General features: G+C 39.7%; 1 protein-coding gene across 2 annotated transcripts in view; it reads right to left on the bottom strand.

Annotated features, from left to right (window-relative positions):
- The window catches only part of DGKI (diacylglycerol kinase iota), a 447,808-nt gene that overhangs the window by 40,518 nt on the left and 383,524 nt on the right, over positions 1-23,766 (bottom strand). For both annotated transcript variants that reach the window (XM_060155951.1, XM_060155952.1), the window contains one exon: positions 8,201-8,226. In XM_060155951.1, the coding sequence (XP_060011934.1) occupies positions 8,201-8,226 (26 nt within the window). The remainder of the gene's footprint in view (positions 1-8,200; positions 8,227-23,766) is intronic.

Below are 23,766 nucleotides of genomic sequence, written 5' to 3'. Positions count from 1 at the left end.
GAACATGTGCCCCAGTGAGTCTGTATGCAGCACAACTAATTTTCAAGGGTGAAAGACTCAGACCAATTGCTATTGTATGAAAAAACTGGTTTCCTAAGGAATCTACCAGAGAATGTGGTTCAGACAACTAAAATAACTAGAGAGACTTAGACGTAATGACTGGTGATGAACATTAACTAGTTACTGTCATTATCTGAATATGATGCACTCTGAATTAATGTCTCTGTGTTTCCTATGCATTCTAAACAAGAACCGAACAAGCACCCACACACACAAACTCACAAATGGAGAATTTAATTTATATTAATCAAGTTTGGTAGTTTTCTCTGGTGACTGGAAAACCTCTCTGAAGGACTTAAAGAATTCTTGTGCATAAAGGCCCAAGGAAATGAGCAGCTCACCTAGAATAATCTTAAATGAACATGAATAAAAATCAGTAAAAATGAACAAGAAAACAACTTTGAAGAAATTATCTGGGATGCAATCCAGAGAAACAAAGAGATATAAAATAGGGAACAGAGGGTAAAACATATATAGGATAGCATGAAAATGTCTAACATGCATCTAAATGGAATTCCAGAAGGAGATATATAGGGAAGAGAAAGCATTCAGGTAATATTTGTATTTAAATGTCTATGTTAGAAAAATAGTAGAAAAGGAATAAAAATAACCCAAATGATTAAAAGGAAGGAAACTATAAACGTAAGAAACTAATGAAACAGAAGACAAATACATAATACAGAGGACCAATGAAGGGAAAAAATGGTTTCTTGAAAAACCAGTAACATAAAGGGCTCTAAGCCTCTGGTGAGAGGGAGAGAGGGGTGGAGGAGACACACACACACACACACACACACACACACACACACACACACACACACACACACACACACACACACACAGCAGGCACAATCAGTATTAAAAATGAAAAGGTAGATGTAACCTCAGATCTCATAGAAGTTACACAGACAGTAAGATAGTATTTAAAAACGTATGCCAAAAAATGAAAAATAACTTTAATAAAATGGATGAATTCCTTTAAAAATAGTTACCAATACTGATTCAAGAAGAAATAGAAAATCTACCTCCTCCAACATTAAAAAATACAAATCTGTCATTGAAATTTTCCCCACAAAGGGAATGCCAGCCCCAGATAACTTTACTGATGGGATCTTCTAAGATATTCCAGAAATAGATAACAAGTGTTATACAAAGTCTTCCAGATGTTAGGAAATGAGGAGATGCTTTCCAATTCATTTTATGAAGCTATGAACATTATACATGCACTATACTATAAAAAAGAAAAAAGCCAATCACACTCAGGAATATGGAAGTAAAATTCTAAGTAGAATATTAGTAAGCTGAACCCACCAATATATAAAGGAGATAAATGTAATAACCAATTTGAACTCATCTCATGCATATAATAGTGGTTTCTACTAAAAAATCAATCAGTGAAGTGCACCATAGTAAAAGACCCAATGAGAAAAAGCATATTATCATCTCAAAAGATGAAAAAAAATTCAGTAAAATTCAATACCTGTTGAATTTAACAAATTTGAATGAAGGGGAAAATCCTTAAAGGTCTATCCACGGAACAACCACACCACCAACACCATGACTACCTGCCAGTGACCTTCACAAGTAATGGTGACTTGTGGATGGCACTGACTTGGAGGTCAGGAACAAGGCAATACTGCTCTCTCTACCTGTATTTGATATGATACCGAGTGTTCTAACTGGCACAGAAAGAATGAGAAAATGCTCATACAGAGCACAATGACTGGAAAAGATGAAACAGAATTCTCAGGAAAATACTTTCCTCACAAAAGGACCCTTTAGATAAAGTTTATGAATATAAAAGATTAGCAGGGATCTTGATTCAAGATTTTGAAACAAGATTCTAAGTCAATTGCCTTTTAATACGCCAACAATGTTCACTTAGAAAATATAATTTTAAAAATATAAAATATCACTAAAATGTTAATACTTAGGAATATATTTAACAAAAGATGGCCAAAACCTTCACGAAAAAAATTATAAAACTCTGTTGATAGGCATTTTAAAAGATTAGTTAAAAAAATTAAATGTAAAGAGATGTGGTTTGAGATGAAAAGACTCATTATCATAAAAATATCAATTCTCTTTATACTCATGTATAGATTCATGCAATTGCCATGAAAATTGCAACACAAAACTTGATAAGCTGATTCTAAAATTTATATGAAGAAGCAAAAGTTCACATACAATCAAGACACTCTTGAGGAACAACAAATTTTAGGTATCTCCCAGATATTAAGATTTCTACCAAAGTTACAGCAATTAAAACAACATGGTATTGTACAGAAATAGACATATGGATAAATAAAGCAGAAAAGGGAATCTGGAAACCCACAAATATGGAGAGACAGAACAGGCTTTGCAAGTCAGTGAAGGAAAGTCCCCGTTTGAAAAGATAAACCACAAACTGGAGAAAATTTGCAACACATATAGTCAACACAAATTTTTTACCTAGAATACATTAAAATGTTTATGAATCACTGAGAAAAAACAACCCACTGGGGAAAAATGGGCAAAGGAAATGAAGAATTACATAGAAAAGTAAACACAAATGACCTACAAATATATGAAAAATGCTCAATCTGATATGTAATTATTTAATGCAAATTAAAATCACAAGATACCATTTGACATTCCCACCAAACTGGCTAAAAATTTTAATCAGTTAATATCAAGTGTTGACAAAGGTGGATTATTAGGAACTCCTACTGCAGTTGGGAGTATAAATTAGAGTGATCACTTTGGAAAACAGTTTGTCATTATGTGATCAATTAAATATGTGTATAACCTACCACCTAACTATGCCATTGCCAGGTTTAAACCCTAGAGAAATTCTTGCAAATGGACACCAGGAGGAGTTATGAAAAAGAATGTCCATAATATTGTTTGCAATAGCAAAAAGAACAAAAACAAACAAAGAAAGAAACCCTGGAGCCTACCTAAACATTCATCAGCAGAATTTGGGTATATAAATTGCTATATATTCATACAACAGAACACTATACAACATGAAAAATTGATGAAATGAATATGATGCTCATCAACAAGGATAAATTACAAAAGCATTATTCTGTAACAAAGGAAGCAAATCACAGAAGAGTTTGCAAAATAATTCAATTTATAAAAGTTCAAAATAAGCAAAACTATATACAATGGAATACAAATATAAAATATTTATTTATACACACATATATCCATAGGTGAAATATGCATACGTGTAGTAAAATGATGAAAAGAAACAAGGAAATTTTTAACAAAAAAGGCAGAATAGTAGCTATCCCCATAGGAGAGGGAAGAGAATGTAATCAGAAAGGCAATCACGAAGCTTCCAGATTACTACAAATATCTTATTGTTTAGACTGGGGGCTGGGTACACAGTAATTCCTTTGGTTATAATTTAAACTGAGCAGATAAGTTTTATACATTTTTATGAATATTTCTATTTCAGTAAATGTATATATACATATATATTTATACTGGAGAGAAATATGAATCTATGGTATTTGAGCCAGAGACAGCCACTGATGTACTAAAGAGCTTTAGGCCACTCTACAATGCGTTTCCCTGCACAACCCACTGCAAAGTAAAACTGCCTCGAATCCTGACAGTGGCTCGTCCTTGGGGACTTACACTGGTGATCATGGCTGTTACAGTTTTTATCTCCAGATAGCCTCCACTCCCATTCTTGTTCATTGTGTTACTGTTGCAACAGAAGAACTACCATATAAAGTGAGAAAGAACCATTTTTACCAACAACAGGTCTACGGGCTAGGACAGGAGAGGGATACCTGCTTCAGACATGCCAGGGGGAATCAGATTGTTGGCATTTCCTCTCAATTAATGTCTTTTACTTTGTAAGTGAACAGACATTGGTTGGAAGCTGACCCTCTGTCAGTGCCCCAGCACAGAGGCGTTCTGAGAGGCTGTAAAGCAAGCAAGCTAAGAGGACAAGACAGAATCTGAGAGCTCAGAGCAGGCGAAGCAGCCTGGGAACCCACCAGACGTGGCTCCAGGGGCAATAGGCACTAACTGCAGAGGAAACCTGTAGGACAGGGCAATTCATCACCATCAAGCTTCTCTTCTGACAAGGAGTAGGACTCTGGCTTCCAGCTGTAACATTAAAATGTAACGTTCCCCCTGGGACTTCGCATGGCGGGCTTCCCTGAAGCTTCAGTTTCACTCAGTTAGCTAATTATGAGAGAATGTGACATTGGTATTTACTTTTTCTACGGGGACAAATCATTCTCAGCAGGAGGGAGAAGTTGTTATTTTTGGTCTGTTTTGTTTTGTCATTAAAAGGAAATTACTCACACAGTAGTAAATAACCTCTTGTTCCAGGGAACTTTTTTTCTTTCTATAATTCTATCAATTCACCTGAATGCTGACAGTCACTTCTTTTGTTTTCTGGGGACACGGTGGGTAAATGATCAAGGGTGGAGTGTTAGAACTGGGTTTGAAAATTAACTCTACCACTAACTAGCTGTGTGATCTTCAGCAAGTTATGTAAGTACTGTGAGTTTCCCCCACTAAAAACTGAGGAGGACAAATGTACTGTGTAGTGTGCTTTGTTAAAGATGAAATGATGTAGCTGAAACACTTCAGCACAGTGTCTCTGCACAAGAAGCACTCAGTAAATTTTAGCCTCTATTCTTAATGACTCTGATACTCTATGATAAAAATAGAAACATTCTACATTTCACTTATGCCTTATGTCATCAATTGCCCATATCTAATGACCCCGTATCTAATCAGAAACTGTCCCTTTACTTTGTCACTGCAGGCTGAATTGTGTATTAACCATTTTACTCCTCCTCACCCAGATATAAAAAGGCTTCCAATAAAATTTAATATTTAATGATAATGTTGAAAGAAACATTTTTCACACCCCTTCTCCTCCCCAGCACATCTTTTAACTTGTCAAGGGCAGTATGTAATGCTGAGCAAACATAATAAACACATACTTCCTCATCCACTGCTGACATCAACAGCATTACGTTCAGGGCGCTTTTAACAAATTGGAAAGTGATTTCACAATTGAACTCATAACAATCCCATGAGGTAGGCAGGGTAGATACGAATAGCCTCACTTTACAGGTGAGGAAACTGAAACTAAGAGGGAAAATAACAAGGCCACGATATCCAAGCACATTTTCCATGAAAGGATAATCTGAGGGGATCGAGAAGGTCAGGGTTATTGGACTTTGGAAAATTAGATTTTCTCAAGAATGAAGTCTGTTCTGGGGATAGCCAACGTGACCAGTCAGAGAGAGAAATAGGATCGCTGGTGGAAAGCAAACAAAATAGAAAGGCAAGAGGCACAGAGCTTTCTTTTCCAATTTCACAATCCATTTGCCCAATGTGCCTCGAGTTTTCTACCCATAACTTTGAGAAAGCAAAAATGCTACTTCTTACCTCTCTTACAAGTACACTGCAATGTCATTATTGTATACAAACACAAGTTTGATGACAATATACTCAAGGTTTTATGCTAACCACATCAAACATGAACACTTTAAAATGTATAAACATAAGAAAACACATTTTAAGTACTAAGAGAAAATCTTGGTGATAAAGAAAAGGAAAAGAATATTTTTCCAAGGATACATGGGCTAGAAGATATGAAAATTAGGTAAGATTAGGTCAGTCAGCATTATAATTTTACATTACATATTTGAATCATTTTTGGAAGTTGCAGAATCAACGTTTTGAAGCCATGAAAATGTAAAAGCCCTCTAATTTGGATAATGTTTCTTTAACTAATCACACACACCCACTTCTTAAAATAATCGATTCTGAAGTGCCCTTAATACTGAACAAGTCTTCCGGGTAGTTGTCACCGTTCACGACTCCCCAGGACATTGACACTGCTTGCTGATAGCCCATAACCCTTAAGAATTCCTAGCGGACTACAGAATTGTAATTCAGAAGCCCATCCCCCTTTATTCTGGAATGGGAGATTAAGTTCTTACAGACAGGAAGGCAAATGCAAACAAAGGTCATTAAAGGAAACCCCAGTTCAAAATAAAAACCAAACACAAGTTTCTGGTTTATCATTTGAACCGGAAAAATCCAAGGACCTCTAAATATGCAATAAAAAACCTAGTCAATACCAACATCGATGAGCAAAATAGCATATAACAGTAGGTCATCATTAGGTGGGTGATGCCCAATTCTGACTCAATAGGCCTGAACATAATTTCCCCTATGATTTTTCATAGAACATGATACAACTTCATTCCAACACTGGGAGAGACTTTATGATACGGCAGCAGAACAGGCCTACTTAAAAACTCCACCTCTCTAGGTATTCAATTAATGAACATCTTTTGAATGTTTGCTATTTGTTGGGATCTGTATCAAAGAACTCACAGTCTAGCAGGGGGGACAGGTAAATCAAGCAACAAAGTTTTAAGTTAAATTCTAGAATGAAGAAAAATACGCGATGCAATGTTAAGTAGGGCAGAAAGCTCTCACGGATGACGAGATGATTAACCACGCCTCAAATGGTAAGTATAAATTGTCTATGGCAAAAAGAAGGAGTGACTTCTGTCAGAGCAGCCTGGCTAAAAGCAGGGAAACATGATAAACGTGCTGAGTTTCAGAAGTTAGATGTAGTGCCGCATGGCTAGAGCACAGAGCATAGAGGCAAGGGGAAAGATGCCCAAAGAAGCAGTGAGCAGTAGAGGAAGATAAAGAGTCCATCACTTAGGACTTTCTAGTCCATGTTTAAGTTCAGTATTGGAAAGATGAATACAATTATTGGTCTATTGAAAAGATTTCATCCTACAGGCAATGGGAGTAGATTTTTACCATAATCAGTTTGGTGATATGTAGGTATACGGTGAAATAAAAGAAGGAATTCTAGAGGTATGGCTATCAGTTAGAAGACAATTTTAAAAGTCCAAGTAAGATATGGAGTGGCCCTAAATGAAAGGAATGGGGATGGAAAAGAAAACAGAGGTAAAAGAAGTATAAAAAACAGAGTTGATAGAATTTAGTGGCCAGGTAGCAATGGGAGGGTGAAGAGGAAAGCTGAAAACAGCTGTCTTTTTTTTCATTTTAAACTTGTTTGGCTAAATAGATAATGGTGCCTTAGCTGAATTAGGGACAGCATGAAGTGGAATGTCAGTGGTACTCTTAGAGTCCTGGCTTATCCCTCTTTTATAAAAGACTCATCGAATTTCACTTTGTATTGCAGTACGTATGTGTCATTTCACTGCCCCCTTCCCCAAAAGGGGACCCATCAAGCTCCTTGAGGGAAAAAGTTCTATGTCACACATCACATTGTCCCTGCACATAAGCCCATATAGCATATTTGTATAACATGATTATATAACATAACTGACCCATTGTAAACACTTAATAAAACATTTCTGAATGACTGACTGAATATATGTACAACTCCAAACCTTAGATGTGACAAAACTACACATTTTATCCTGTGAATAAAATAGTCATCTCTTAAAATGCAAATAACTCACCTCAACTGTGTAACAACTCAGACTACTACCAATTTCAGACTCATAACATTCTCTGCAAATCTCAGTGTCCACTCTGGAAGGGACTTTTGGAAATATCTACTACAAATCCCCACTTTAAAGGTGAAATCTGTGACTCAGAGAAGTTACATGACCAGCCAAAAGTCACACAGAGTACAGCTGACGCTTGAACAACACGAGTTTGAACTGGCAGGTCCACTTATATGAGGAATTTTTTTCAATAGTAAAAACTACAGCACTACAGGAACCGCCGTTGGTTGAATCTGCCAATATGGAGGAACTGCAGATATGAAGGGCCAACTCTAAGTTACACACAAATTTTTGACTGCATGGAGGGTGCCCCCAGCCCCTGCATTGTTCAGGGGTTAACTGTATCTGGAGATGGGACAGAAATCAGAATACGTTAAGCTTTGAAATATTGGTCAACCAAAATAGTTGTAACAGATTTGAAGATAATACAAGACATCAGATTTAGCTAGAATGCATTAAGTTTTTAAAAGCGCTTCATATTGTGCACTAAAAAACACAAGGCAAACATCTTAAAGACATTTTCTTAAATAATTCTTCCCTCTGACAATGAAATGCAAGGACCACAGCTCAACTTTTAGTTCTGACTTAGTATAAGTAAGACAGATTCTTACCGTGATCTTCTGAAGAGACTGGTGACCTAAAATGAGATAATAAGCATGATAAATCCTTTGTATGTGACACTGATAATTATAGGTACAACAATGATCAAGAATAAGCTCATAGAAATTATACCCCCAAAATTCAGTTAAATAGAAATTCAGTATAGTAGTAGATGGTGTAATTGATGTGTTGGTTGTATGGTATATTCCAATTAATAACTCCCAAAGCTTACCTGGATTGGTTGAGTGGTAGATGTTATTAAAATAGTCTATAGTCTATTAGCATGGTGATGTGAGACTGAAACAAACGTAAACTGTCTGGATTTATCACACACAATAAAAGAACTCACAGAAATGTGGTGATGGATGAAATCCTGTGAGGTCACTAGTGCTGAAAGCCAGGCCTCCATAGAAAATACCAGGGATGTAAATAAGCACTAGATTAAGTGTCTGTACGTAAAAAAGAAATCTACTTGGACAATAAAAAATGAGACAGAAGAGAAATGGCATGTGCCCTTATCAATATTGCTTTTCGCTTCCACTCACTGTGGAATTTAATGTTTCAGTGAGTATGATGTAGACCCTCTACGTGTTGGCCTTATGTCTCTAAACCTGTGAGAGTCAGGCAGGAGGGCAACCATTGGGATCTCATAGAACTTCTACAAAGTGATAACTTCTGCATATCATTTGAGGCTCAGGTCTAATTACAATATTAAGATACCAACGGATCATCATATCAACCCCTTGCACAATAATGACCTTCTTTTCTTTCTCGGCTATTAATTGAGTTACTTTGAGCAATACAGACACAACTTTGTTGACGAATTCCCCTCAAGTTTGAAAGATACAGTCTTGACTACTGACTCATGCTTTTCTTGGGAGAAAGAGAGATGCATAATACTGCATTCAGAGGTGTTAGAATTTTGAAGGGAAAGGCAAGAAACCAGGAGGGAGGGGTCCTCTCCTCTAAATGATGGGCCTGCTGGAGTCCATAGCAGGGAGATGACCAAAGGCAAATGCATGAGTTTGGTAGTAAAGCTACCAAACTTTATATAACTGATATTTATATGTAGTCATAATATAACTAATATTTATGTGACATGATGACAAACGTTGGGGCAAGAATGATTCAGTGAGTGCATAGTGGTTGAAGGACAATTCTAGCTAGTTTGGGATGCCTGATACCACTTTACTTCATCTACTGATCAGAAATATTTTTGTCCATTATGTGAACAAACAGTACAGTATAAAGACACAGGAATAATGGTGAGACAGCCTTGAACTTCCATTGGGTGGCAAAGTGAAATCATTTCAACCTTATAGGTCTCTTCAAGTAGACTTCTGTGTGTGAAAACTACAGAGTGTCCCCAGATCTGGTGGAGAGAAAACTGGCATCTGAGTGGTAGACACGGGAGCAGGGGGAGGGAACCTGACATAATAACTTAGGAGGGAACCTAAGTCATCACTGTGGTGTTGGCTGCTTGAGAAACGCTACTGGGCCTCCTCAGGTGGAGCTGATCTATCCTCTCCCTGGAGTCCCCCTATTTCACACTTTCACACACCAGTCTTCCCACTAGGTTGTGAGCTTCTTGGAAACTAGGACCATGTCTTATTTAGAACATAGTGGGTCCCTGATTAAAATGTATTAGATTGCATTAATTTCAGCACCACACACTAGAGTTCAGACTCAGACACACTCTGGAGCTCCTCAGAAATCACCATGTCACCTTAAAACCACCTTTGAGTTTGCCAGCTCCTAGGTCAGCTGTGAGGGAAGGGTCTAGGGAATGACCTGAAGCTCCAAATTAGTGACAGCGTGGGCACTCTCAGAGCCAAAAGACATCCTGTGCCCCCTGCAACAGAGATGACCACCATCAAACAAAGGGGAGGAGGGAGCTGAACAGAGGTGAAATGAGATTGACATGTACACACACTACTACATTTAAAATGGAGAACCAACAAGGACCTACTGTAGAGCACAGGTAACTCAATATTCTGTGCAATAAGAGCACACTACTACATTTAAAATGGAGAACCAACAAGGACCTACTGTAGAGCACAGGTAACTCAATATTCTGTACTAACCTAAATGGGAAAAGAATTTGAAAAGAACAGATACATGTATAGGTGTAAATGAATCACTTTGCTGTGCACCTGAAACTAATACAATATTGTTTATCAGCTCTACTCCAATATAAAATAAAAATTAAAAAAAAATTAGAGAATTTTTTAAGTTGCAGAGGGCATGAAAAAAGAGTCAGCAACAAGGAAATATCTTCACTCCTGGTGTTTTCTGATGGGAAGGAAGCAAAGCATGTCTTGGATGTTTTGCAATTAATTTCTCACAGAGCTATAGGAATAAAGGAAAATCCATGCCAATGGACCACTAAATGTCTCAGGTGGAAGGCCAGTGAGGGTTTTTGCTGCCTTTCTGTAAAAGCAAAGCACTAATATTAAATCTGAAAAATTCCAGATGGCTCCTTGAGAGCCCCAAGGGGATGCCTTCTGCGGTATGTCCAGGCAGTGGGGAAGAACTATTGATTTCAGACTGTTTTCTAAGGATTAGTCATGTTGAGTTTCTGTGTTGAATGTCTCCCACACGCCTGGGTTTGTGGAATTTTAAGACATATGGAGTATTTCAATCCTCACTCAGTATTTCACCTTTCACTGGAGCGAGTCACTAAATTATTCCACTGAGACATGCACATCATCCATTATTGCTGGAAATGGGCATAAAAAGTTTTCTGGAACTTAGCTCAGGAGAGAAGAAATATCATGAAATCAGCAGTATAAGTTATTTTTACAACAGAGAGGTTGAATCCCTGGAAGAGATAATGTTCCTTAACCTGACAACAAAGGAAGGAAAGAAAGCTCACTGCTTATTCCTCCCACTGCACCTGAAAGACTTGTGGCTTTGTCCCAGCCTGTTCATTTCTCCTCCACATACACTTTATCTTGGAGAACCTATCTGCTCTCACAATGCAGACTATTACTTCACTAGCGCTCAAATAGCTCCAGGATTTAGAGTTTTCCTCCTCACTTCTTTCCTCATCCCTAGTCTTTTATTATGGGCTACAGGATATTTATACTTGATTTTGCTTTGTTTTATTGGTTTCAGTATTGTTTTACATTTTTATTTACATTCATTCAAATTCAGCAAAGACAACGAAAACAAAAACTCAAGACCCGCCTTTAAAAATCTCTCTCCTATTTAATTGACCCCGAATAATTATTATTCAGATTTGAATCTTTCCCTTTATGTTGGTTCAAACCTGAATAATAATTATTACTTGAGACCCTTTTAAGTACCAGGCACCGTACCAAGTGATGTGGATCAAAAAAGAAACAAGATATCAATTTCAAGGAACTCATAATCTAGTGAACGAGGAAAATATGTAAACAAGTGATTACATTATAATGAAAAAATGCAATAATCAAAACGTGTATGAGTAAAGGGGTAGCACAGAACAGAGGGAGACCAGTTCTCTTCCAAAAAAAGTAAAAGGTGGCTTCATAAAGCAAGAACCATCTGAGCTGGGCTTTGAAGGATAAGTAGAAGCCTATTAAGTACGAAAAAAGAACTCCAGGTGGTGGCAACAGGCATATGAAATAGGGGTAGAGACAGGAAATTTCATAACACGTTATCAGATATACAAGCAACTCAGTGTTGCTCAAATATAAAGGAGTCATAAACATCAGGACTAAAGGCAGAGGGGGGAGGGGCATTTCATGTAGGAGCTGAGGGGCCAATTTGAAGTGCTTGTCATTTACCTTCTAAGCTACACAGAGCAAAGTTTTGAAGCAGAGAAGTCACACGTTCTCACCTGTGCTTTTGCTTGGGCAGCTGTAGCGAGCAGACTACAAAACAGCAAGAATAAAGGCAGAAGACAAGCTACAGACTAGTATCGCAAAACTGCCACGTTAGTATCTCCGCTCTTTTTCAATCCTTTCTGAAATCCATGGAAAATAACAAGGAGAATAAGAAACAGAAAAGGAAATATCATCTTTGGCTAAACTAGAAGATGTCCCTAAACTGAAATTATTATATATGAAGAAGAGCAGCTAAAGTATAGTAAAATTGGACCAAGTTTCAGGGAGACAGAGTGTTTCAATCTTAACTGAGGAGACATGAGCTACATCACGGACCACAAAACCTATGACAGAAAGCCCTCCGCTCTGAGCCATTCAGGAGCAGAATCAAACCCTGGAGGAGAGAGCTGCTAAGAAAGAGTCTGAAGACAAAAGATTCAAAGTCAAGCTTCCGGAAACACACCAACCCACTATCCCTAATTATCCATCCAAACTAGCGGTTCCAAAAAGAACTCACCCAATACAAATATGGGTAATGAACAAAAAGGAACCATCATGACATTTACACAAAAATACCCAGAGAAGAGAGCAGGACAAGGATCTTCTGAAAAACAAAACTCAGGCTGAGAACATCCTAAAAAGATGATGGCACGAAGCAGTGGTGGCGCAGTGGTTGGGAGTCCGCCTGCCGATGCAGGGGACACGGGTTCGTGCCCCGGTCCGGGAAGATCCCACATGCCGTGGAGCGGCTGGGCCCATGAGCCATGGCCGCTGAGTCTGCGCGTCCAGAGCCTGTGCTCCTCAACGGGAGAGGCCACGACAGTGAGGCCCGCGTACCGCAAAAAAAAAAAAAAAAGTTAACAAATCTCCATGAAATGGATAAATGGAATAAGGAAAGGAAGGGAGGAAGGAAGAAAACAAGGGAAGGAAACAGAGTCTCTGTGAACAGAAACTTAAAGAAGAAACAAAATGGTCAAAAAAATAGCTAAAAGACGACAGCAGAGGCAAACAGCAAAGGTTTGCCCAGATCTCTGAACTATTAAGTTATAGAAAAAACCTGCGGGCTTTCCCACAGTATCACCGCTGCAGTGGGAAAAAAGGGATTAAGGGGAAGTGAATAACAATTAAAACTATATTAAGTAAGAATCCATTCATTTATTCATCCCTTCAAATATCTGCTTTGTGGAAGTGTTTTGCTTTTTAACCACTTTGATTTACTTTTCTATCATTTTAATTGGAACACTTGCTAGTGAAAGTCCCCTTCCCAATGTTAACCCTGCTTAATTGAATATCCATACTTTTCTTTCCTTTTAAATGAAGGCAAGACTTCTCCAGCTAGGGTACACATGGGGACTTGAAAATAAGGGAAGCCTCAGGAAAATAAGACACCATTTTTAGATGGGGAATTATAAAATTTAACTGGTAAAATATTATTTTTATGCTGAAACAGGCACAGCCATATTATGGATCCCAAAGCAAAAGTTGCTTGAATTCTTAAAGCAATAAAGTTAAAAAAAAAAAAATTTGTGTTTGAGACAGTCAGCTTCAGGAATGTCTCCAAGGTCCCCAAGGGGATGAGTTTGTTCTCCTCTGTTCCCATGGAAAAGACAGAAAATATGAAATTATCCACTTAAATACAGCTATAACATCCTGGAATGAATTATTTTATAAGATTAAGGTACGCAGATATCAAGAATCTGAGGGAATGAGACGCAGAGTACACATCAGCTGCGGCTACTGTATTGGACAGCACTGCTTCTAGACCTTGTCATCACTAAGACACAAGGAACGTCTAAGAAACACAAAAATGGTTGTGTAGATTGCCTTCCATCAGCATGTTTCCCTTCAAAGCCTCTAATCTTTCCAGTAGATCAATCACAAGGCTGAAGGACACTGAAAACTGTGCCCAGTGTTCTACCAGCAATGTCGTAACAATAAGAGCACAAGAGTGTCCTAGTTAGGAGAGTGAAAGTCTTTAAGAAATATTGCACTACTTGCGATGTTTTACTGTTTTCAATCAATAAACCCAGAACGGAGATGATGGGCATCATGACTAGTTCAGCCTTTATGAGGTGGTGAAATGCTTTGCAATACATTTTTTTTTTTTTTTTTTTTTTTGCAATACATTTTAGATACGGGCATTTTCTTGGCAGCCTCCATGAAATCTCCAAGCTCTTCCTAACAAACACAATACCTCCTTTAAAAAAAAATAATTTTTATTGGAGTATAGTTGCTTTACAATGTTGTGTTAGTTTCTGCTGTACAGCAAAGTGAATCAGCTACACGTATACATATATCCCCGCTTTTTTGGATTTCCTTCACATTGAGGTCACCACAGAGCACTGAGTAAAGTTCCCTGAGCTCTACAGTAGGTTCTCATTTGTTATCTATTTTATACATAGGACCAATAGTGTATATATGTCAATCCCCATCTCCGAATTCATCCCACCCACCCCCTTTCCCCCCACCTTGGTGTCCATATATTTGTTCTCTACCTCTGTGTCTCTATTTCTGCTTTGCAAATAAGATCGCCTATACCATTTTTCTAGATTCCACATACATGCATTAATATACAATATTTGTTTTTCTCCTTCTGACTTACTTCACTCTGTATGACAGTCTCTAGGTCCACCCACATCTCTCTTTTTTTATTTGAGTAATACTGTCCTGACTCTACTTTTTTTAAGCCTCTATAAAATATTTTGCTTTTATTTTTTTCATCTCATGGCTTTAATTCAATAGCATCCATGGCTTTCCCACTTGGCCCTTCCTTGGACTATCTGTATAATTCCCTCCCTTGGACAGAGAGAGGTCAATAGACTATCCATTTTACATATTCTTTCCTAAAAATAGATTAGATGAATACTGGGGACCCACCTATATGGGTCTGTTACTTTTTGGAGAGAATCACCCACAAATGAGTGTTAATCTCCTTCCCCAGTGTCCCCAACACATATACCCTCCACTGAGATTTTCTAAACCACCTCCTGGTGGGGAGTTGGCAACCAAAGGGGCCACCACATAGAAGTGAGCTTGGAATAAAAATACAGGACAGGTGTAAGAGGCACCTGAATAGGCACAAAAGCAGAGATTCATATTCTGAAAATACTTAGCCACGGATTATTTCTATAAGACTGTGGATGGGGGAGGGAGCTCGGAGATATTCATACCAACACACAGGCCTGGTTGGAGGAACCAAGGCCCCTCATTTCCTGGTTACCATCATGCAATTAAAAGAGAAAACACAGGAGGAATGGCAGGGTGGTCTAGAAGCTGTGCTACCTCTAGACTCCACCTGGCACACTGCAAATAAACCATCCTTGGCTGCAAAGTCCTCATGAACAAGGCTGTCCATGACCACACACTGAAAGCAACTCTCTCTACATATATTTCACCAATTTGTCTTGTCATGCCTAACATTCCTCTTTACCCTCTGTTTTTGTTTTTTTGTTTTTTTTTGTGGTATGCAGGCCTCTCACTGTTGTGGCCTCTCCCGTCGCAGAGCACAGGCTCCAGACGCGCAGGCTCAGCGGCCATGGCTTACGGGCCCAGCCGCTCCGCGGCATGTGGGATCCTCTCGGACCGGGGCACGAACCCGTGTCCCCTGCATCGGCAGGCGGACTCTCAACCACTGCGCCACCAGGGAAGCCCTCTCCTCTAGTTTTGCAGATGAGGACCACATCCAAAACACTATTTTCTATAAGCACAGGGTGGATCATACAACCTACTCAGGAAGAGAAAGAGAAGCATCTGGTTTCTAGCTTTATATCAACTCTGAATGTTGTTTCCCTCTCTCCTTTGTCATTCTACTTTCACTTCTTCTTCCCTCTCCTGACCACAGCCCTGAAAGTTCCCTGGGCTCATCTCATCCACCTTTCTTACACTTTGGTGAAAGCCAGCATCTCTGTACACACAGCCTCCCATCATGTGCTGATGCACCTGCTCCTACTGAAGAAACTCAAGGACATTCAGGCCTGGGCAGAGTTCCCCAGGTTGGACTCTGTTTCCTGCCTGGACCATTATTTCTAGTTGTCTGTTAACAAACTCTTGAGTAATGTCTCAAGTGGAAACTGATTTCCCAGCTGGACATCCCTTCCAGGCACATTTCAAGGGTCCACACACCACTGCTGAAAAAACACCATCTTTGTTTTGCATCTGTTTTACCTTGCACTGATGAAGCTACAGAAATTCAATTTATTTCCTGAAACTGTTGACGGACAAAGAACTTTCATTTAAGTCAAGCCAGCCAGGGGATGATTTAACATGGTCTCAAAGCATGGCTGTAGGTAATCATCTCTGGGCAACAGGCTTCTCCCTTGAGCTTCCCTCAAGGATATGCATTGCCTAAGTACTGCTATGCCCAACCTATGACATCATTTTGAGGGCCTGAGGGAGCAACAGCGGGATCACAGATCTAGCTGACATCTTCACCACCATCAGTCCAGGCCCTAAGCATCTCTAACTGGATAAAATAGAACCAGAAATCCCTTAGCACTGAGAACCTCCATCAACTATACAATCCTCTCTGTTTGCTTTTCCTCCCTCTATTATGAATATTGCTATTAAGACGACGAACAAAGCACATACAGTAAGGGAGCAGGCGAGAATGAGAGCAAAAGAGATGAAAGGTACAGGAACCACACAAAGTGGCATTGAAATGAGAGAAAGACAAACACATTCTCTATTCAAGTGGTCACAGACCCATTCAGGGATTGCCAAACAGCCTCAAAGGTAACATTCACCACCAACAGAAGGGAGGGTTGTGGAAAGAGAGAGATGGGCATTTGTGTGGAGGTAGGGAAATAAGTTCCAGAACTCAAATAATAGAGGCTGCTTGGGGAGTTCTTCATTTGATGTAAATTTCCTCTAATTCTGTTCATATTCATAATGTCCTATTAAGACTCTCCTATCCAAATATACACCCGATGATCCCAACGTGAGCTGTACTTGAAATATCCTTTTTAATAAGTTCCTGTGTTTAGTTATATTTGGTGTTTTGCAGACAGCACTTTTACCACTAGCCTGTATGATTCAGTTTCTTCTATACACCCTTCTTAATCAGTCTGCAGAGTGAGGAAGAAACTCCCAACGCCCTTTGAGCTTGAAATTTTACTGCCACCTACTATTCATCCCTAAGAACTGCAACCAAATGAGGGGAAGGAGTTTCTTTGAAATGCATGGTTAGAGGAGAAATGGACAAAAGTGGGCGTCGGCTACAAGAAGAAAGAGATTTTTAAAAAAGAGAGATGACCTGGAAGAACCTAATACAGACCAAGTTCATTAAACATGAAAAACTGACCATCACACTTTTTAGTATGTAAAATATGAACACTCCTGGGAAATATTTTAACCTTTTGAAGATGTAAAAGCAACAAAAAAATTGTGCATCAGACATTGTACAATCATGCAGAAAAGAAACAGATGTGATAGTTCATATTACAAATCGGTCTTTGCAATATAGTTGCCTGCCTAATTTCTAAAAAGGGATTAAAGGAATGTTATTCTAAAATCTGATCAAGGAAGATATACCTGCAGAGACCTGGTGGGGAGTATAATATCTTTTAGAAAGAGCTGCCGGCTTTAGGCTAATGACTCTGGGAGACCTGGCCAACAACTGCTGTTGAGACGCAATCCATCTGGAGTTTTGTAAGTGGGGACTTTTTTTTTTTTTTTAAGCATAAATTGAAACAGGAAGCTCTAAATTGTGAGGGCAAGTCACATGAGTGCTACGTTCAGTATTAACACAAGAAACTTATACAAAAGGCCATCTCACATATCACATGATTCAGGATAGGCAATATCTACTTTGTGGAACCAAGGCAACTGAGCAAGGGCTTACCCCCAGCTAATTATTTTTATGAAATGCAATACGGATTTTTGAATCCAGCATTGGAAAATGGAAGAAAAAACAGGCTGGTGTGGGAGCAGCTTTGGCCCTTCTCCTGAAGATAACTATAATATAGTCCAGAAGTTTTCCTATCAAAATCTCCTCCTACCTAACCCACTTCTCAGAAGAGGGAATTCATGTTCAAAACACTGGCATGGGAAACAAAATCTAAAACAAAGTCTCTCTCTGCCCAACTCTTGTGTGTCCAAGGAAGGTGCAGTTTCTAAGTGATATATTATAAACAACCCAAAACAGGAAAGGAGCTCTAAGAGAAAATGATAAATTGATGCAAATAAGTCATGGTACAAGAAGTGAAAACGGGCTCCACAGACTCTTTGAGAACAACTCAGTTAATCCAATGTTTGAATATTAAGCACTCCTACATGCTTAGCTATAACATGTGGCGGATACTGAACTTAGAACATTCCCACTTAGAAATCTCCCACTTTCAAGGAGATTCCAAGGGGGCTATCGGGTGAGGCCACCATTAAAGAGAGCACTGGAGGAAGTCGTAATGTCTGTTGTCGTAGTTGCTCTTATGCTTGGTGATCAGCTCAAGAGCTAGAAAAGTTCGGAAAAGGGAAAACGTGGTCCCCATTTCCCTGAATTCCAAGTAAGTAGCTTCTCTACATTGTAGAGCTATGCCTAACCCTGGTCTCTTCGGGGTTGTGGGTTCAGAGGTCCCCAGAGGTTTCAGAGAGAAGTTCCACTCTGCACAACCTCCCATTTCCAAGAGTGATAAACGCACCCCCTTCACATCCCTGACCCCACACCTGAGCACACCAGGCGATAACTGGTCAGTATCTCTCCAACCTGAGACTCACAGGCAAATACTTTTGGAAGGATTTCAAAATTATCCTTCACCCTTTAAATCAATTTAATCAAATGATTCACACTGAGACCGACACACTGAGAAAACAAGAGGTTTGGTGGGAGTTTGAGAAAAAAGCAAAAGGATGGACGGGTTATTTTGGAGATGAGTGGTTAGAGAGGCTGTCAGGAGACAGCTGACACCTTGAAACAGACCTCCAAACACTGAATGCACTGGGCTCTGAGGAAGTGGGGTGAATGGGACGAGGAACAGAGGGCCAGGACACAGAGGCTCACTTGCTCTCCCCAGCGCTGTCTCACTGGTGTTCCCTGAAGGCCCGGTCCCCTCTGCAGAGGTAGGGAGGTGGGAAAGAGGGAGCCAGGAGTGAGCTGATTTCTCAGTGACCTTACGAGGAGATGAGGGCAGCCTCTGAGGGGTTAGTCCCAGGACCAGTGTTGGAGAGAGGACTGACATGCAGAAATACTTCATGTCACAGGCAGATGCACCAAAGTCATATTTAGGAGAAACTACAGCCTCTTCTCTGATTGTTAGAGCGAGAATCCTGACGGGCACCCTTATAAAGTGGCAATCTGTGGGAAAGAGAAGTTGCCTCCCACCTTCCCTTCCATTGCCAAAACCTGCCATGGAAGCCCAGTGATGGGGCACGTGTCGAGGACCATGGTCCGCAGGTGGGATCCTCTAGAAGTGACATGACAGGACACTTAGCTTTGCATATTTGCCCCCTTTTGGAAAGGAAGGGAAATCGTTGTTGGAGACCTCAGGAGCTGTGGGCGCTTTCCTGATGGCAGGGACATTGCAAGCATTCCCAGGGGATGGTTCTTGTCACCCTTGACTAAATTTTAATCCTGTTTAAAAAAACTGGGCCCTCAAGGAGAGACGCGGCATCATTTTGTGGAACTAACATTCCCTGCATCTATGCCAACTTTTTCTAGCTTGAATCCCATCCAACATACCCTACATCCCTATTTTCCAAACTGATGAGATTTCAGTGTCAAGTCCTCAAGGAAGATCCAGCCACTGTTTCAAGGAAGAGGGGACTGACCGCACAGAAATGGATTGTACTGTGACCCTGCGCCAGCACAGGGCTGCTCCCAGGGGACACGACAGCGGAATACGAGGGGCTCTCCTGTGTGTCCAAGCCTCCACTTGTAGCACAGCCACTGAAAACAAAACAAAACAATTCCCGTTCCTATATTGGCATAACAGTACTCACTCTAACTTCCCCAGTGCAGAGGGAGATGGAGTTATTTTCCCCATTTTAGAATGGTGCTTAAGTGATTTTGTTAGGAAAGACTCTTGTTACTTCTGACCTGCTTTCCTTAATGCCCTAAGGCAGAGCGTGTTGTTGGAAGGAAATAGAAATCTCTTCTGTTTTGCTTTTAAAGAAGACTCAATCATTTCCTAAGAGGCCCTTTCCACTGCTCTCTACCTATTAGGAAACTCAAGAAAAGTGCTTTTCTACACAAATTGTCCCCATGCTTCCTAATGCTCTGGCTTTGCCTTGTCTCCTTTAGTTGGAAATCTGAGAATTCTGTTCCATCCACAAAATCTTGATGGTTTACGGTTCCCCACATACCAAGTTTCTTCCCCTCCATCCAAAGAACATCCAAAACCTCTTCAAGGACTAAACTTCACTAACACAACCAAAATAATCCAGAGATACATGGGAGACACGCTAACATCTCACTGCATAGGCTTCTAGAAACAATTTTTCCTCCCCCCTCCCCTCCCCCACCCCTGTGCTCATCAACAGGGCACCTACAACCGCTAATACCCACCAGAGTTACCTGCTCGCTTGTAAAATAGCAAGGGTTCCCTGAGTCAGGGATTCAGTGCATCTTTATTATTTTAATATGTTAATTCCCTGGATCAAACTGAAGAGCAATTATAGAAAGAACAGAGCAAAATTTCTCATTAATTATTTTGCCCACGTGAAGGGACATAGTATCATTATGTGCTTGGCTAGACAGGACAATGACTGGGGGTGAGTTAGGGAAAAAAGAAGAAAGGAAGATACATGTCAGCTAAATGGCATTTTTCCAGCTTGAGCGATTAGCCAGGGAGAGCAAGATTTAGACGAGTCATGCAAGGGACCGTCTCTATCCTGAGAGCGCTGATTTCATCTCTGAGATACATTCCAGCAAAACCTGTTTCCACTAAGAGGATTAATTTTCTCCGTCTTATCTGATTGTGATGCTCGAAGGATATTTCCACAACCAAAATCACGGCCCAATAGTCTGTCTTCCTATTGACAGCCTGGAGCTTCGACAATAAGCGCAATTAACCGTTTTTTTAGAGTCAGGCCATCACCTAACGTTCCAAGAAGAAACTGGGCAAAGGAAATAGCTGGAGACAAGAGAGGCATGAAGCTATTACTCCTATGTTCAGTTCAGAACTTCTGAGTTTTGGGAAGAGGTGAATTTCAGGGCTATCTTCTTGATAGGATGGTTCAGAATTATAGATTACACTAAAAAAGGTCGATGTTTCAGTTTAAAGTATTGTTAGGTGTTTTGAATATCCCTAAGTAACTTGCCAGGTTGTACAGACATCCTTAAATACACATTAGGTAGAGTGATGTGCAACTGTCATGGAGTACTGAATTATTTGAGAGGTATTTCTGGTGATATAATGATGAAAAGCAGATACCTGTTTATGGGCAAAAGTTGAAGAAAATAAGCATAGAGCCCTTAAAAAGCCTCTTTTTTTCTTAGTGGCTTGTGTTTTCATTAATTCTTTAAATATTCATCCTTTTCATATAAAAATAAAAAAGTAAAATCTGGAGAAAGCAGCAAATTCTCTTTCCTCTTGTTTCCAGAACACTCTACGCATATATCCATTATAGCACTTATCAGAGGGAACTATAATAATTGGTTTATTATTTCCCCTCTGAATATAAGTTCCTCAAAGACAATAATTTCTCATTTAGTTTTACATCGTCAATGCCTAGGTATATGGATTGCTTCTACCTAGAAGGTGCAGAATACATATTTTCTCAATAAATTAATGACTAACTGAATGGCTCAACCCATTTCTTAGATTCTAGTGAAGTCATAAATCAGACCAGATACATTATAGTTCATTTTTTTATAACTCTGTCTCTTGTTAGAGAAATGCTCCACTGATCATAAAAATCCATCAACCCTGCTTAAGCTAAGCAGGTAACAGATACCTGAGTACACAGATGTCTGGACTGAATGTCTGCCTTTGGTGGTTCCCTACACTGTCTCCCCAGTGTCTTAATCCAGTGGCAAGATCTTTTATTTTTACCTGTGTGACTTCACCTTAGGTCTTCTAGGCTCAGGACTTGGAGATACTAAGAACATGTGCATTTTTTCCTTTTCTTTTTCTTTTGGGGGTTTTGCACAAACCACAGAACATAAGAACTGGAAAAGATTATTTTTATTCATAAACTAAACAATGCCTTGCAGTCCCTTTACCTGTTTTCCGTTAACCCAGAGGTTCAGAGGTAAGTTCAGAGGTAGGTCTGTCCTTTCCTCAAAGAGGACTTGGAAAGAATATACTAGAGTTTTCACTCAGTGCCTTTTTTTTTTTTTTATCTCATAGATCATAAAGTTGGGAAAAGTCTTCCTTTGGAATCAGATTCTGTCTGCTAAAATTTTAGTTAATTACTTCCTTATGAATCTCCTGCCCAAATGAAATATAGTCGTTATGAATTGTGGTGGTTCAATTAATGATGAGAGCGAATGTCTTTCCAGAAACATGTTATTTTAGTAGCACTTTGTTAGACACTGAAAACTTTTTTTTTAACTTAAAGACAAAGTCCTTATGGTCCTAGCAGTAACAGTGTGAGTCAACTACTTCTCTCCAATTTATTTCAAAATTCTTTCTTAAAGATTGTTTCTGGGGCTTCCCTGGTGGCGCAGTGGTTAAGAATCCACCTGCCAATGCAGGGGACATGGGTTCAAGCCCTGGTCCGGGAAGATCCCACACGCCGCGGAGCATCTAAGCCTGTGTGCCACAACTACTGAGCCTGCGCTCTAGAGCCCCCGAGCCACAACTCCTGAGCTTGCATGCCACAACTACTGAAGCCCGTGCGCCTAGAGCCCGTGCTCTGCAACAAGAGAAGCCACTGCAATGAGGAGCCCCTGCACTACAATGAAGAGTAGCCCCCGCTCACTGCAACTAGGGAAAGCCCGAGCGCAGCAACAAAGATCCAATGCAGTCAAAAATAAATAAATTTACTTTGTAAAAATATTGTTTTTATTGTGTTCATAGGATTTGAAGATCCTATATGTGTTGTATATCCTTCTTTGGAATTGTAGTCTCCCCTAGAGGACCTGTGTATAAGTAAACAGCACACACATACACACACAGACGTGGAAAAGCTACATATATTAGAACCAGGCCATCACCTAAAGTTCCAAAAAAGAAACTGGGTAAAGGAAATAGCTGAAGACAAGAGAAAAATGAAGCTATTACAGATACATACATAATATATATATATTATACATACGTATGTATGTATCCATGAGTTCCAAATCCTGAGTCAACCAATCGCGGATCGTGTACCAAGTTTAGGATCCACAGTTGGCTGAATTTGCAGATATGGATCTGCAAATACAGAGCTGTGACTATGGGACTTCAGCATCCATTGATTTTGGTCCTGGAACCGATTCCCCACAGATACCAAGGTACGACTCTACAAATCTTTCTTTAAAAATTGTAATGTATCTAAATGGAATTTTAATATAAATGTAACCAGTGCCAATAATAACAGAAATCTACTTCATTCTGTTTGTTCATTCTGTCTGCTCTCCCTGAAGTAGGAGGGAGGCTGATGAATCTTAGAAGCTAAAGTTAAAACTATGAGAAAACCCTGAGGAGCCGTGCTCCCCTCTCCGGGGGACTGGTGGGGGGAGGTTGGGTCAGTTAGAGTTTAGAGGGGAAAGGTGTCTTGAGCAGATGCTGACTGGGTGCCATGGAGGAAGAATGAGCTGGAAAAGCACTGGCGTTGCATTCCTTTCTATCTCCTGTATTTTAAAATTAACCTTCTCAGAATTTTGTCTCTTATTTACCTTTCGAAAGAAC

Source organism: Lagenorhynchus albirostris, chromosome 8 (genome assembly GCF_949774975.1).
Source record: "Lagenorhynchus albirostris chromosome 8, mLagAlb1.1, whole genome shotgun sequence".
Lineage (NCBI taxonomy): Eukaryota > Metazoa > Chordata > Mammalia > Artiodactyla > Delphinidae > Lagenorhynchus > Lagenorhynchus albirostris.
The sequence above is the reverse complement of the archived record's forward strand: the minus strand, read 5'-3'. Positions and strand labels throughout refer to the sequence as shown.